Source organism: Macaca fascicularis, chromosome 6 (assembly GCF_037993035.2).
Source record: "Macaca fascicularis isolate 582-1 chromosome 6, T2T-MFA8v1.1".
Taxonomy (NCBI): domain Eukaryota; kingdom Metazoa; phylum Chordata; class Mammalia; order Primates; family Cercopithecidae; genus Macaca; species Macaca fascicularis.
In genome coordinates, this window is record NC_088380.1 from 25,060,011 (window position 1) to 25,078,237 (window position 18,227).

General features: G+C 34.2%; 1 protein-coding gene across 2 annotated transcripts in view; it reads right to left on the reverse strand.

The window, feature by feature from the left end:
• LOC102137890 (cadherin-10) overlaps positions 1-18,227 on the reverse strand; it is a 161,599-nt gene that overhangs the window by 44,421 nt on the left and 98,951 nt on the right. For both annotated transcript variants that reach the window (XM_005556626.4, XM_015451242.3), the window contains 3 exons: positions 5,536-5,830; positions 3,848-3,967; positions 2,729-2,896 (listed from right to left, as the gene is read on the reverse strand). In XM_005556626.4, coding sequence (XP_005556683.1) covers positions 2,729-2,896; positions 3,848-3,967; positions 5,536-5,830 — 583 coding nt within the window. The remainder of the gene's footprint in view (positions 1-2,728; positions 2,897-3,847; positions 3,968-5,535; positions 5,831-18,227) is intronic.

Sequence of the window (18,227 nt, forward strand, 5' to 3'; positions counted from 1 at the left end):
TAGATATTAAATTATTTAGTCTTACATTACTCTGCAAAGAAGAGACTGCTATCCAGTGTTGCTGATGACAATGAAAAATAGATGGTCAGTTTAACTGACCCAAGTGAAAAAACTACTAAGTGAAAATTACTGGGACTCATGCAGGATGACTGCAGGGCCTGCTGCTGAGCTATCCAACGTGGCAGCCACTAGCCAAGCCACTAACCCTCATATAGCTATAACTACAAATATAGTTTTTGAATTGAGATTTGATGTAAGTTGAAAATACTTGATAACTTGGTATAACCTTAAGACTTACAGAAAAAAAGAATGTAAAATATTTGAGTAAGTTTTATATTGTCATATTCAAAGGGTAATATTGGGTTAAAGAAAAACATATACTGCAAATAAATGTCTCTTGTTTTTTGAAAACTTTTCCTATGTGGCTTTATCATTTTTACCCTGAGCCTCCTTTTCTTCTATGTATGGGTATAATAATAGTAACGGTTTCTATAGATTAGTTGTGAGGTTTCAATGACATGCTACATATGAAAGGCTTTGTGAACTGTAGAACTCCCTCCAAAGATTGGCTATTTACTTACATAATATTAAATACTCTTTTCCAGATGTTGTATGATTTAGACAATCAAATAACATTCTAATTCCCATGAATGTGGGTTCCCAAAGGTTAGATAAGGTTGTCAATATTCATAACAAAAAAGAAAACTTAGAAAATAAAAATCCATAAACTATATTTCCATCTATAATTTAAAAATAATGGGACAGTTCAGACCAACCTGGGCAACATGGCGAAACCTTGTGTCTACTAAAAATACAAAAATTAGCTTGGCATGGTGGCATGAGCCTGTAATCCCAGCTACTCAGGAAGCTGAGGCAGGAGAATCATTTGAGCCTGGGAGGTGGAGGTTGCAGTGAGCTGAGATCGCATCACGGCACTCTAGCCTGTGCCACAGAATAAGATTCACTCTCAAAATAATAATATAATAGTGATAATAATAATGAGACAAGATACGGGATGATCTAAAACCCTCTAAATGTATTGTACTGTACATTTGGAGTTGGAGATAGATTTAGTTTAATTATTGAATGTGTCATTTGTAAATGGACTGTATTTTAGACACATGTGCATATATGGTCCCAAAAATGTAAAATACAATACTACTCCCAAAGGAAATTTATTACCGATAAAATACTTTTTTTTTCCAGTAATAGTTTTGCTCATTGTAGATTATGTAGTTAATTTGTTATGGTTTATTGTGCTGAATTTGCATGCTCGTTCTCCTGGTAAAAGGCTCGAGCTAAGAGGTGGTCAAAAATACATGTAAAATGTGAAATTTAAATTTTAAACAGCATGCATCTTTAAACGTGTTCTAAGAAATATGCAGGATTATTATTGCTTTTATTTTTCTTACCAATATTAAAGGTAACCTGGACCTGAAACCTAATGATTTGAAAAAAGCATAAGCACACGCCTTTCCCTATGAGTTCTGGGGCCCAGCACCATACCAGCAGACCTGATGGGCACACCTTAAATATCTAATCAAACAACCATCACAGATACATAGGCATGTGATTAGCCTGCTCAAGAAAATGCTGTATGAATTTTGAAATCTTTCCAAATACATGCTTTTAAACAATTTAATTCGAATCAGGTACTATTAATAATCAAAGTTAGGTAAAAATAGTACAGAAAAGAGAAAAAAATGCTTTTGAAGAGTCAAAACAATGCTGTTAATTCTAGACAGTAATTCCTCTGAGCAATGGTCTTTAATATAAAGATACAAATATTACAAAAAAGCTATTGCCTTTAAATTTTAGTACTTTGTCACAAGGTATTTAAATTCAATTACAAACTAAAATGGGGGGACCAATTCAGAGGTTAATATTCAGCATATACTGAAAATTCAGGACATAGATGGTAGTCGAATATGTTTTTTGTGTCACTTTTCTGATGACCCTACATTCTATCTTTAAGTACAGGATCTTCTGGCAAAGCAAAAATTTGGGAGTTTCCATTGAGATTTGATACCATCCTCTCTAGTATGCGAGTTGACATGTAATCTATCAAATTTGTACAAGAAAGAAGAACAAATGCATGTGTTTTTATGGTCAGGAGCTAAAGGTTCTTAACCTATTCTTAATCTATTTTAAGAATTTGAGAGGTCAGTTCAAAATAGATCTATGTGCAGATCAGGAATACAAAATGTTGTACTAAGTTTATCACTCCACACATAATAACATTAAATGCAAGTCAGATAGTTTCTGAGGTTCTCTCTCTACAGTGCTTTCTGGCTTAGTCCTTATAATTTGTCAAATTAGATTTTTTGTTGAAAAACTGTGTCCTCAATTTAGGATCCTCATTATTAAATTTGAAACAGAAACAAATAAGTTTATTGTAAAATTATGACTTAGTTTGTTTTCTAATAAACATTGTTTCATTTTATTAGCTGAAAGAAACAGTTCTTAAAACTACAAGTATAGATGCCAAGCTCACATATGAAGAGGTTTGGGATCATAGGTCCTCCTGTCTCTGAGTGAAATATGCTTGAAATATTCAATTTTATTTTATAATAACAGTAATTCATCAGCATGTACACCTTTACTTTTGTAGCACATTTTTAGTATGTTTTAAATTAAACGAATGACAATTGCTTTTTGGTTTTTTTTTCTTTGTCTCTTTTTACTCTAAATCTTTTGCCCTGCAGAATGACCATTAAAGAGTGCTTACTCTGGGGGAAACGTGGCGGGTTGTCATTGACATCTGTCAGCGTGATGTTCACGGTGGTTGTCCCTGATAAACCTCCCATCTGGCCGCCCATGTCTTTGGCCTGGATGACCACTTGGTATTGCTCTCTGTTTTCTCTGTTCATGTTTGGTAAAGCAGTCCTGATGATACCTTGAGAAAAAATAAAAACTTCCATTATCTTCACTGAAATCTCCATTATTATTTTACTAAGTCCACAAAAAGTATTTTTAAGCTAGTGATTTTTTGAAAGACATGTTTCCATACTCATTTTTATTGTCTAGAAATTATAAAAGTGGAGGCCGGGCACAGTGGCTCAAGCCTGTAATCCCAGCACTTTGGGAGGCCGAGATGAGTGGATCACAAGGTCAGGAGATCCAGACCATCCTGGCTCACACAGTGAAACTCCGTCTCTACTAAAAAATACAAAAAATTAGCCGGGCGAGGTGGCGGGCGCCTGTAGTCCCAGCTACTCGGGAGGCTGAGGCAGGAGAATGGCGTGAACCCGGGAGGCGGAGCTTGCAGTGAGCTGAGATCCCGCCACTGTGCTCCAGTCTGGGCGACAGAGCGAGACTCTGTCTCAAAAAATAAATAAATAAAATAAAATAAAATAAAATAAAATAAAATAAAAAATACAAAAAACTAGCCGGGGGAGGTGGCGGGCGCCTGTAGTCCCAGCTACTCGAGAGGCTGAGGCAGGAGAATGGCGTGAACCCGGGAGGCGGAGCTTGCAGTGAGCTGAGATCCGGCCACTGCACTCCAGCCTGGGCCACACAGCGAGACTCCGTCTCAAAAAAAAAAAAAAAAAAAATTATAAAAGTGAAAAGTGAATCTGTGGAAATATCATTTGTATTGTGTTTCCATTTCCTAGCAACATCACATGTGCTTAGAGTGGCCTAAGCCTATATGTTAAAATATCTACACAGAGGTTTCCATTAGTTCACTCTATGATTTAACTTTGAATTCTTACATCTTTAAGTGTTGCATCCTCACTCAACTGTGAGTATTAACGTTAAAGTTTTGTTCTTATTCTCCCATGGTCTTTCTACTGATAAAGGTCACAAACATGATCAAATGAACAAACAGCAATTCATGATTCCTGACCTGTTTCAGGCTCCACAGAGAAATAGGGCTGCCCTTGAAGTATGCTGTAAATGACTCTGGCGCTGTTCCCGTATGAAGGGTCATCGGCATCTGTAGCTGTGACTTGCACCACAGAAGTACCTGAAGTATCCAAATTCAGCTTAGTTCTGCACAGTACCAGAAGGAGGAGCAAAAGCACTGGTTTTCATTGAAGACTTGAATGATTTCTGGCTTTAATAATGACCTCTTAAACTTTCATATACAATTTGGATGAATATGTACATTAATATAGTGTTATTACAGGTAAACTCTGAGTTCAAGTACGTAATATTTATTTAGTCAACATGCCTATTTTGTATGCATGCAATAAGTAATGCTAGTATATCAGAATATGATAAATACAATTACTTTACAAATGCTCAAGTTGGATATTGAAATTCATTTTCACATAATAGATTTGTTTTGTGTAAAGGGCATATCTAATCACACAGGAGTAAGTGTGTTCTTCTTCCTGCTCTCCACTAATTAACTCTAAAAATAATTAACATCTGCTCTAGAATACAATTTTATGAATAGATTAAATTCTAAATTTAGAAACAATTCAACATGATCCCAAGTCCCATGAACTACTAAAATCTATTTAATAAAGTTCAAGATATTTAAAAGGACTTTACAGTGAGATTACTGCCAAAAGTTCTTGGGATTTAATGAAGCAAATATTAAATAACAATCCCAGAACAATGCTTTTGAGAAATGCAGAGTCTGAAAATGTGCTATTATAACTGTTAACAAGTAAAAAAAAAGCTTCAGATTTGTTTAATCAGTTTAAACAACTTCACACATATTTGAAAAGTGTCTATTCTCCTACTGAATCCAGACATATTTCTCTAAAAATGTTATCACTGTTCTCTGATGCTTTTCACTGCCTTTCATTCTATATCTAAATTAATGCAGTTTTAATTTTCTTGGCCTACTGATACATCTCCCATTTATTTACACTGAAGAGAGAAATTCTATTTTCTTGAATGTTATATTTCTACCTTTTTTTCATGCCGTATGTTTTACAGGTTCCACAATCTAACTTGGTAATTCTGTATCAGTATGTATTTAACCATGGCTTTTCAACTGGCTTCTTTGAATATAAGATTTCAAAGAGTTTTAAAGATACCAGCAGAGTTTTATATATGATAATCATAATGATAGGATATTTTATGATATTTAATAAAAAAGAATCTAATCAATTTCCTCAATTGAAATATGTAGATAGTACATATTCAAGATGAAATCTTTTGGTAAATTATGACTAGAGTATATGTGAAGATTCTATAACCTGTATGGTATTCTAAATATATTTATATTATATTTGGGATCAAAAAATTACACAACTTTTATCTGAATCCAAGTGACAAAAAACAATTTATTTTCACAATTTTCTACTGAAGTTCAATGATATTTTCTTGATTTTTGAGGAGAGTGTCTACCTATAAGTATTATAAAGATTCACAAATCTGTAGGAAGTGTAAATTGCATTGATCTTTTTTTCTGATTGTCTCCTAAAAGAATATATATATATATATATATATATATATATATATATTCATGGTAGCAAATCAAAGAGGATTTCAATTAATTGATTATACTACTATAAGAATTTCTTGATTTTTAGAACACTTTTTGAATACCATAATAAATGTTGTAAATGAACTTACCTACAACAGACATTTCCGGAACACTTGCTGTATAGATTTCTTCTGGAAACGTGGGTTCATTGTCATTGATATCATGAATTTTGATCACAAACTCTGACTCTGGCTCTACTGGCCTCAGAGTTCTTCTGTTAATCGCTTGTGCACGTAGAGTATAAAAGGCCTTTTCCTCCCTATCAATTCGTCTTGTGGCATGAATATCACCTGTTTTTTCATCAATAATAAAAAGAGTACCAGCTCCATCTCCAGATAAGATATATTTGAGTGATCCATCTCCTTTATCTTGGTCTGAATGTAGCTAGGGGAAATAAAAAAAGAGTATATCCATGATAATGTATAAAGGTACATGAGGCTGAAAGAATTCACAGAAGGTTTTTCAAGTCTCATCACTGAGCAATGGGGTCGCCTATAGTAGTTCTTGAAATGAGAGTTGAATAAGTTTGATCACACTCATTTATACACTTTAAAGAATATGAATAGCCTTTTATATATCAGGATAATTTTTATCCTAAATGAAAAAAATGTAATAAAATTAAACCGAGCTCCTCTCTTTGCTTGGTAAATACTCATTTTCATGGGCAAATAAATTCTGTTTCAGATATAAGATATCAGTCCTGATAGGCTGGTGTAAACACTGCTCTCTCATCTCTTTCTGTGAATGGAAGATTATTTTATTCTTATAATATGCAAAAAACTCATCTGCTATAAACTTGTTATTAGCTATTATATTTCTGTTGATAAATTAGTAATGTCTTAACTGTAAGACAAGCAAAGTTGTAGGAGACAAAGCTCTTACTTTAAAAACAACGTACATCATTTTTTTGCTGATACAATAGACAGTGATTACCCCACAAATATTTGTAGTACTCAGAGCAGACAGATATCTACATAACACGTCTTTATATTTTAAAGTTATAAATCAAATTAATGAACTATAAAATAAAATATGTTCTAGCCTCCTACCTTGTCAAATCTACCTTTTCAAAAACCTACAAGGACAAATTCTGTGCAGGAACAAGACAATACAAGGCCTGTGTCTTGCTCCTTTTCCTAAGCCTCTAACATAACCACACTGAAGTTTTGAGAATCAATTCATCACATCAAAGAGCTCTGCATACCTTCATGTGCACATCTCAACCCAATGTACATACCATCCTAGTGCAAATGCCACTCCAGGAGGCCATGTGTCATGGATAAATTCCATCTAGGTTATTTTTCAACAACTGCCCTGAAGGCTAGCCAATAGGCTTAGGAATACATGTACTAGTCACTGAGTCTAACCTTTGGGCAATGGACTTAAAGAAGAGCCTCTTCTAAAACCTAGAAGCAAGTTCCGGAATGTTTGGGAAAGAAGTAATAGGCCCCAATGACCTTGAGAATTCTGGAAATGGACAGGCAGTTGCCAGATGGGTACATCTCCTGCCCCATATAGAATTCTTACTCTGAAAAGTAAAGCTTGGCCACAGGAAGAACAGATCTTGGCTTTGAAAAACGTAAGAAGTGTAAGGTTTTTTTAGTGTTACCACCCTACCAATGAAAGCTTTTACATGCTAGAATCACAGTTTTATTATGTGCAATGTGATTATGCTTCAACAAATTGTTATGTTGTTACACATTTGATAAGAAATATTTTAAAAACTGTAGATCTTAATTTCTACAAAACATTGATTACAACAGACATCATTATAGACATGTTTTGTGTTTTAATATTTAGATAAAATGTAGACATAAATCAGAATAGGCACACTAACCTACAGTCTACAGAATTAAGAATTCAAGACAGTAATCTTCAATTATATGAAAAAATACATAGAGTTACACATTTATCTAAATGTTTCATTTTTCCTCTTTAGACTGTTTACATCAACACTCATTTTCATCTAATTAAGTGTTGAATTTTAAACCAATTACTTCCTATTTAAGAAGACTTTAGTTTATTTAATTGAAAGGTTCTTTTTTACTTATGAGAACTTATTTCAATGAACTTGCCCCTGAAAACATTTTTATGTAGACACCAAAATATTTAAAATAAATAAAATGTTATGCATATTTATCTTTAATGTATTGTATTACTTGTTATAACTGGGTCTACAAAAGCAGTCTACTTTTTGGTTAATGGAAGTAGTAATTAGCACTGAGCCATCAACTCTGGATAAAACTACATTTCTGGATAAACTGTTTATTAATACAGCTATAACAGATTAAGAAAACTCCAAATGGACATATATTGTGGAGAAAAAGATAAAGAAGTCAGGGAGCAAATAGTTTCTTACTACATTTTTAGCTATTCATAAACAATAAAGTAAGGTTGAGAAGCTCAGGAAATAACTCCTTTTAACTAAAAAGCTTTCCGAAGTAACATGTGACTTTTATCCAGGAAACCACTCTTAAAAAAAGTCACAAGACTGATGCTTTACAGGAACTGAAAATGTACATAGTTGCTGGGAAACTTTCCAATTATATGCATGTGCAACACAGTGGCAATTTTCCAAGTTACAGATTTAAGCACTGCATGTTTCTTGTTCTATCTGAGAATCAAAATAATTCAGGAAAAATTATTGATATTATCAATAATTTGATCAGATAACGTTATGTTTTATAGTTGACAGTTATATTTATTCCCTATGCATTCAATAATTTTAATTGAGAAATATTTGTTTATACTCATAAGAATCGTGTACTTCTTAATCCAAATCAACAATTCCAGTTTCTGTGGAATATTCAAACATTTTGTGAAATGGAAATTCACAAGACAGCCCCTAAAAAAACCCCCAGGAATGAATGAGGATTTCTTAAGCTTACAATACCTAAATTATCAAAGAATGAGTAGAGGTTTGAACCTGGGGAATTTTTATATGTTATTAATTTTGCATTTTAGGAAGAACACTGCATAAATATAGAATATAGATTTGGAATGAAGAAGGATCTAAGGCAAGATAGGGGTCATTAAAACCCTTTCTCTATTCTAATCCGTTAGACATACAAAAAAACTGCTAAGATGGTGAGATTTTAATTTTTATAAAGCTCAGTTTTGGAACATAAATCATAGCAGGATTTATTATCTTCACTTATACTACAGAGAGTGAAAATTAAATCTTATAATTGGACCACATACTGTGGGAGTTTGTGTTGGATTAGAAAATTGAACATGGTAGTAGGGAATCAAAGAGATGGAGTTTGCAAGTAGACTGTGGTTTTGAGAATCAGAAAATGAAAGGATTTCTACCTTCACCAACGGGAATACAATTAAGAGAAGCAAATTACAACTAAGAATTTATACAGATCGATTCTAAGATGACAGAATTACTATACGATTTTCTCAAGCCACTAGAGCTTGTACTAATGATAATGTGCATTTAAAAAGTCACAGAGGGAAACAAGTGATCGCTAGCACTAGAATAAAAGGCAAAAAGGACCATATTTGAGGGCATGACATTAGTGTATGTTTAATGAAAGATGGTCTTTGAAAACATATTTGATACATGGACAAGTAAAGAAACTACAAGAGATACTTACTGTAATAATATTATGTGAATAATCTCATTGCACATAATAAAACTGTGATCCTGGCATGTAAAAATGTTTATTGGTAGGGTGATACAACTTAAAAACAACAACAACAACAACAACAAAAAAAAACCTTACACTTCTTATGTTTTTCAAAGCCACGATCTGTTCTTCCTGTGGCCACGCTTTACTCTTCAAGTAAATAAAGGAGGCAGAAAGATGAATTTCTAGATCTCCTGAGACTTAGGGAATAGCTCCTCTTGTAGATGAAACTGATGGGATACAAGAACTAAGTAATAACAGGTCTATTGATGATTTCCTAACAGTTACAGAAACAGACCAAAGGACAAAGTTCTTGAGTTATAGTCCCCTTCCTAAGCTTCCCATCTTCTTTTTAAATTTCTCTTTATTTTTTAATTTTTCTCTTACTCTGCATATTTTTTCAACAGTTGTTCTGGTATTACCACCTTCCCTCATTCTTTGTGTGTCTGTGGCACAATTTTATTTCCTATTCCAATTCATACACTGAGTAATGATCAGGCAAGGGTTAGTCTTTTATAACTGCAGCTTTCTCATGACTCTTCCTTTTTTATTTGGATATCAGGTAACAATACTTGGATTTAAAAAACAAACACTTTATTGAACAAAAGAGTTTACATTGCTGAGAAGCTGGGATCAATGGGTCACATGTCAAAAAACTTAAAGCATCTACTTTGAAACATAGGACTAATATATTGATTTGTGTGTTACTATTTTATTATGTGAGATATTAAGTTTTCTTTAAATATAAAAAAAATAGATTATTGTGGTTTTAGTTCCTCAGTAACACCTGTTCTTCGGTGTGAAACATTTGTGTCACACATTTTTAAAAAGAATTTTATGTTAATACTGACCTTTTCTTTCCTTGGGAAAAGTCTATTAAAAATTCACAACCTGCTGTGTTCCTTGTAAATTCACAACCAGATAAAGGACATGGCAAGATACATGACAACTGATGAAAATAGAACAACTGGTACTGCCCTGCACATTTAAAAGTCATTTTCCCATTCTTTAATTTTTTTATTCAGACATTTTTTAATCATAATACATTATTACATTTGTTTATATTAATTTTAATATTTAAAACCAAATGATAGATTGAATTTAAAGAAAAATTTAAACAAATTTTTTAATGAATGCCTGGTCACTTGAAATGTGTCAGTTTTCTGATAATATTATAACATTTCTTGCAAAACATATTCTTTGTATAAAATGAAGTTTATAAGCTAAAGGGGTCTTGCAGCCTATCTGGCTTAAGAGCATTTTTTTTGTTTGTTTTTAAAGAGGAGGAGAAGAATATCCAATCAATTGTTTATCAAGTGGAAATGAAATAAACTTACACTTAAATATAGGGACAATGTTGGTAGGACATTTTAGTTTTTATCTGTTCAGTCTGCTATAGCAAACTACAATCATGGGCCACGTGAAAACATTTCAATGACAGATTGCATAGACAATAGTAGTCCCACAAGTTTATAATACTGTATTTTTACTGTACATTTTCTACGTTTAGATATACAAGGACTTATCATTGTGTTATAATTGCCCACAGTACTCAGTAAAATAACATGCTGTACAGGTTTGTAACCTAGCAGCAATAGGCCCTACCATATAGCCTAGGTATGTAGAAGGCTACACCATCTAGGATTGTATGAGTACATTCCACAATGTTTGCACAATGACAAAATTGCCTAATGATGCATTTCTCAGAAGGTGAAGCTATGCATGACTGGACTACAGACTGGGTGGCTTATAAACAACAGAAATATACTTCTCACTATTCTGGAGACTGGGAAGTCCAAGATCAAGGTGCCAACAGATTCGGTGTCTGGTAAGGGCCCACTTTCTGGCTCATAGATGATACCTTCTGGCTGTATCTTCACATGGTAGAAGGGCAAAAGGTCTTCCTTGAGGATCTCTTGCTAGAGCACTAATCTTATTCATGAGGTTTCTACCCTCACACCTAAGTGCCTCACAAAGGCCCCACCCTAACCATCACGTTAGGAGTTAGGATTTCAACATATGAATCATGGTGGTCAGGGCACAAATATTCACACCATAGCAAATCTTTAACTCTTAATATCAATTCATTTTTAAGTTACATTAAATGAGGAAATATTACCAAAAAAAAAAAAAAAACTACAAAGTATAGAAAATTTAAGTAATTTGTTACCAAAAGGATAACATATAAAATATTTTACTCTTATTTTCACCATTGGCTAGAAGAAAAATAAAGAAAAAATTAAAATAGTGAAAAAACCGTATCTATCAATAGACACTTATATTGCTTATATTGTGAGATTATTTCTCATTCAGAATATTGATACCATTTTAGATATTGATATTTGCTGGTATTTGATTTCATTCCAAAATCTGGGAAAGCAGAGATAATTAGAAATATATTTGTAGCATTATATTAGAAATATATTTGTAATAGACTAGCTTTTAGATAAATTTTGATGAATGAATCACAAGGATTATAACATTAAGTATCTGAGTTAAACAATTTATGGTAAGTTTTTACATACATTAACCTGAAATAACAAAATTTTTGAATAGATTTTTCAACTTACAGTGATAATTTATGCCTGATTTTCTTTCAGACAGCCAAGGTATTTTATATTTGTTGAAAAAAATGTAGAATGTGGCAAATATGCTGTCCTCTCCCGGTGGCATCATTAGTATTCTGCTCTATTACTCCAGTTGATAAACATAATATTACACGGAAAATAAAGCACTGAATCAAATAACTTTAAATTTGCACCCAATAAAAAAACAAAAACAGGTGAAAAATTGTCTGGCATGAGAAAGCAGCTGAAAGCATGTCAAAGCCAGCAAACACAATCTGGTCAGAAATAAATAAGTAGTTAGTTACTCATGTTGTTGGGGCTGAAGAAAAATGAGGAGAATGGGAGAAAACCTTGAACTGGATGGAGTATGGGAAGATTACAGAATAATACTGGCAATATAGTCCTCCAAGTGTAGTTTGCTCCCTCCAGAGCACTGTTTTAATATTAGTATACAGAAAAACAAGACCAATTTCATGAATCTCGATAAAACAATCCTTCCTTCAAAAATGGAAGGCTGGGTGCGATGGCTCACGCCTATAATCCCAGCACTTTGGGAGGCCGAGGAAGGCGGATCATGAGGTCAAGAGATCGAGACTGTCCTGGCCAACATGGTGAAACCTCGTCTCTACTAAAAATACAAAAATTAGCTGGGCATGGTAGTGCATGTCTGTAGTCCCAGGTACTTGGGAAGCTGAGGCAGGAGAATCGTTTGAACCCGGGAGGCAGAGGTTGCGGTGAGCCAAGATCACGCCACTGCTCTCCAGCCTGGAGACAGAGCAAGACTCTGTCTCAACAACAACAACAACAAAAATGGAAATGGAGAGGGCAAAAAAAGCTTAACAATGAAATAGATTGTAAAAACAACTATAATAATTTGCCCATGTATATGATTTAGATTCATAAGTACTTTTCTGAATAATTTCTTTCTGGGGCCAGAGGCAAGTTTTGAAGATGTAAATGATGGGTGGGCACACATAGCTGCATAAATTAGTTCTGGGCAAAAAAGTTAAGTGGTTCATTCTTCACATTTGACAGGGTTCCCCAGAGATTTCCTCCAAGAGGAAAAATGTCAATAGGATCTGGATTAAATAACTAGGGATTCCTCTTTCCCATTTAGTCTTCCAAGTCTGCAGCCTATTGAAAGTTGGCCTTGTGCTTGTGGCCACTTCTGACTAAAGTGTCCAGTCTGGGATGGTCCTGGAGATGTTGGAGCTCTCTTTGAAGTCAACTTGAATTACTCAAGAACCTACAAGAGATCAGACTTCTTCATGAGGATGCTATATAATTTTAGAAGGCAGGTCCTGCTAAAAATGTTGCTATGTCACATCTTGAAGCATCTCAACCAGGATATATTTATTTGCTAGCATTGGAAAGATATTGAGATTACATTGAAGGCAGTTATTTATTTCAGACTTTCACAGGCATTATCTGCTTCCAAGGCCAGAAATTTTAAAAATATATTTACAGGCATTAATTGCTTCAAAGGTCAACAATTTAAGTACATAACTTAAGGTACCCGCCTTGTAAGTCCTTAAGTGATATATAAAACACAAAATAGACACATTATTTCTCATGTATTAGCTTATCACTTGTAAAGAGAGTTATTGAGAAAATGATTTAGAGAAGGTTCATAGTCTTTTAGAAGCCTGGAATCTTATATTTTTGAAGGTCACCGAATTATGAAAATTATCTCCTTGTGGTCTTAAAATGACATTGAATATTTTTACACCTTATTTTTTTCCAACAACTTGGAGAAGTCTTCTTAAGCATCTTGGATTTGTAACCTAGGGATATATGTACATAGGTATCTAAGAAGTTGTTAAGTAAATTCACAACATTCAAAAGCAAGAAATTCATTTAAAAGGAGATCACAGAAAAATTGGTAGGGAAATATAACTTCTTTGCTATGAGCTATACAAATAGCTGAGAATCATTCTTTCCTCCTTTTCACCAAGAAAGGCACAGTGACAGACAGTTTTAAATGCAGGTGAGGGCTCGGTGTAAGTATTCACTAAAGGAGTCTTTTAGGCCTGGCATGGGGTTCACACCTATAATATCAGTGCTTTGGGAAGCCACGATCTCCTTTTGAGGCCAGGAGATCAAGACCAGTCTAGGTAACACAGACTCCTCTCTACATTTTTTTTTTATTATTTTAATTAGCCAGGTGTGGTGGCATGTCTGTAGTCCCAGCTACTTGGGACTCGATTGGGACTCACAGGCAGGATTGCTCGAGCCCATGCACGCAAGGTTACAGTGAGGTATGATCCTGCCACAACATTCTGGGAGACAGAGTAGAACTCTGTCTTCAAAAAACTAAAAATAAAAAAGGAAATATTTCTGTAACCAATTGAATGAAACTAAAGAAGTGATAGAAATTCGAAGGGTGGTATTTTTGGACTTTAAAAGGTTTGGAGACTTTGCTACAGAGACAATATTGGAAGGTCTGTGCCTCTAAGCCTTCTATAGGTGCTTTTTGATTTCAGAAGGTATAGGGTGACAAATACATGACTGGATGCCTGAGGAAGGATGAAACAGCAGACTGCGGTCTCGAGGGACTATGGTCAAAGAGAGGAAAGAGATAAACGAGATTGGATCTTTACATTTATTTGATTTTTGAGACATGAACTAAAATGAGTATTTTTTAAAAAGGCTATGAATGGTATCCTTGAAAAAAAATTGTGTGTGTGTGTACAAAACACACAAACAATGCTAACGCAGTATCAGGGAGTACAAAGATCCTCTGAAATATAGTCCAAGACCCCTAAAAAAAGAAACAAAAATTCTTGTTCTAGCTTAGCTTTCTGCGTTTTCCCCAATAAAAAAGAATTAAGAAATCAAGATCAATACTCTCACCAGGAAAAGGGATTGCTCGATTGACTGGGAGATATTCATATCTTCATCGGATGAATATACCTATCCCCAAACATATTAAGGTCATGCGTCTGTGATTTGCCTCCTCCCTCATGACATCGATTTATCCACCTTAAAAATTCATACTCATCTATAAAGATCCTATGTATCCAATTATACCTTTTATGTGTAGGTATATGTATATACAATAGTATATAAAATTAAATATTTAAACTGCTTATGTATGTATATGTAACTGAGTATGTATGTGTATATACATATATAAATTGTGTGCACAAATATATACACATATAAACTCTTATAACACCTGTAACAATTTTGAACTATTATTTTTGAATTTTTTTCTGAAACTAAAAGTATATTTATTTTGAAAATAAGAACCAAATTTTCTACTCTTGTGGACTCCAAAATTTTCATAGCACATAGTACATTCTCCTTTTATCTATTTGATTTATTTATAAAAGAAACTGGACATCAGAGTCAAATGTCACACAAATAAAATAAAAAAGATGAGCAATGATGGGTATATTTTGTGCTATTGTTTGAAAAGCCTGAATATTCTGAACAAAGTGCAAGAGAGCCAGAAATTCATAATGAAACATGTGGTCAACAATTACTCTATCTTAAAAGTATGAATCTGCACAAAGAAAATTTTAGCTTTCAAACTGAAAAAGATGGGGCTATGTAAGATATACAGGAATTCCAGTTAACTATGAAATTGGATCAGTGGACAATTTAAAATTTTTAGTGAAGCGCTAATAATGGAAATGCTAATCCAAATTTGCCTTAGAAACTGGAAGTTAGATCACTTTAAACATCTGTAATTTATCTTAAGCGTAGGATGAGGTAGGTAAGTAACAGCAGGCCAACATTCCCACCGACATCATGTAGAACAGCTAAGTAAATCACAGAAAATCATATTGCCAGGGCCAAATTGCTATGTAAACAAGAACTGAATAAACTGAAACGTGAGAGAAGAGAATTGTAGAGATGCGAGCTTATGACTGGCAGCTGCTTTTTCCTGAGGGAATTTGCCAATTCTTGGCAGGGGCCTTGAAGGTGAATATCTGTAACTGTCCAATGAAAGGGCACTTCTAGGACGAAAAAAAAAAAAAAATTAGAGTTTGTATGGTACTGGAGTAAAAATATTGGTAAACTGAAGGTCTTCAAGCACATTGTCAGCCTTCCCCAAAAGACTTTTGTAGAATAGTCTGTAGGAGGCTAAAGGGCAAGGCTGAAAGCTGTAATATAATCATCCACATTTCCAGAGACTTGTGGTTCTTAGATTCATTTTTTTTTTTTTTTTAAGTAAAATGGTGAAAGTTGGAAGTCCTCCAGAGATTGTGGAGTTGAACTTGAGGATTTACAGAGACTTATTTTTTAACCTAAGGGCATTCAACAATTCTCAGTGCCTGTAGAAACTAAACATACACACTTGATCCCTTGACAAATGGCCATCGCTCAGGAGAAGAGAAAGTAGAAGATACGTTGCTCTTCACGTCAAGCTGAAGTGGCAAAACACACAAACAAATTCCTCCTAGTGACTTCTGTCAATTGTTGAAGAAGCGTAAAGCAAATAAATGTTAAGACATTGGGTCATGCAATTGCGGGAGTTGGCAGGTCCAAAATCTACAGGGAAGGGCAGCAGATTCAAAATGCATGTAATGGTTGATATTCCAGTCTTGAATCAGAAACCCACAGACTAGGCCACCAGATGGGAACCTCAGCAGGTTTTCTTTCTTTCTTTTTTTTTCTTGAGACTGAGTCTTGCTCTGTCACATAGGCTGGAGTGCAGTGGCATGATTTTGGCTCACTGCAACCTCCACCTCCCAGGTTCAAGCGGTTCTCCTGCCTCAGCCTCTTGAGTAGCTGGAACTACAGGCTCCTGTCATGATTCCCCACCATTTTTTTTTTTTTTTTGTATTTTTAGTAGAGACAGGGTTTCACCATGTTGGCCAGATGGTCTTGAACACCTGACCTTGGGGGATATACCTGCCTCAGACTCCCAAAGTGCTGAGATTACAGATTTGAGTCACTGAGCCCAGCCAAGGGAACCTCAGCAGAGTTTCTATGTTATAGTCTTGAGAAAGAATTCCCAGTCCCCTTTCTTCTTCTTCTTTTTTTTTTTTTTTAAGGAAACCTCAATCCTTGCTCTTAACTGTTTTGATGGGGCCCAATGGTATTATGGAGAGTAATCTGCTCTATTGGTTTTCTGATTATAAATGTTGAGCATATCTAAAAAATACCTTCATAACAACAACGAGACTAATTAGTTGATCAACTGTGTCCCACATCTTAGCCAACTTGACATATAAAATTAATAATCAGAGTTATAAGCAAATAAATAATCTGATAAACAAAAATAAAGCTTTCCAGTAAAAAATAACCCACTCTGGAGTCTTTGTGCTCTTTACACATATTGTGTGGTTAAAAATAAATTTTACTATACATGCAAAAACGCACGATTATGTGATTAATATGCAAGAATAAAAGTAGAGGTAGAGAGAAACCATAATTGAATAACAGATTTAGCAAACAAAGCTGAAAAATAGCTATATTTAAAAATGTAAAAAATATGGAAAAATAGATAATAATTGAGATAAAATGAATCAAAAGAGCATTCTAAAACTGAAAATAAAATATCTGACATTCATAAATCAACAGAGAGGTTTTAGAGCAAATTGGATACAGAAAAACATAAGTTTAATCTTTCAGAAGCCAAAACAAAAATCCCCAAGTGAAGTCAGATATATAGAATATACACAAACTGAAAGATGCAGAAAATAAAAATATGAAAATGAAAATTACATAAGGTCATTGAATGCTTGTGAAGCAGAATCAGAAGTTGCAAGACATGAAATCAGATTTCCAGAAGGAGAAAGAAAATGAAGTCGAAGTTGTATTTTAAGAGAAAATAGGTAAGAAATTTTTAAAAACTGGTGAAAAATGACAGCCTACACATTCAATAAAATGTGAGAACTCCCAAAAGGATAAATGAGAAAAAAACCACATCTAACCCAGTTATACTCAAAATTTTAAATACTCAGGACATAGAGAAAACTATAAAAGTACCAAGGAGAAAGACACATTAATGTCAAAGTAGCAAAGTGGGTAATAGTTGGTGTTTCAGTAAAAATAACAGAAACCAATAACAATGGAATGACTTTTTTTTTTTTTTTTTTTTTTTTTTGAGGCGAAGTCTCGATCTTGTCACCCAGGCTGGAGTGCAGTGGCACTATCTCAGCTCACTGCCACCCCCACCTCCTAGGTTCAAGCGATTCTCCTGCCTCAGCCTCCCGAGTAGCTGGGATTACAGGCACCTGTCATAATGCCCCACTAATTTTTGTGTTTTTAGTAGAGACGGGGTTTCACCATGTTGGCCAGGCTGGTCTCAAACTCCTGACCTCAGGTGAGCTGCCTGCTTCGGCCTCCCAAAGTGCTGGGATGACAGGCATGAGCCACTGCTCCTGGTCTGGAATGACATCTTAAAGCATTGATAAAAAAATAGCTAGCAGTATAACATTCTATATTGTATTAAAATAGATTTCAAAGAAAGGTGAAATAAGTATATTTTTTGTTTAAAAAACAGGGAATTTATCCCAACAGGCAGTCAGTAAAAGAAATATTAAACTGATATTTTCAGGCCTAAGGAAAATGATCCCAGATAAAATCACAGAAAGAAATGAAGAATACCAGAACAGCAACTAC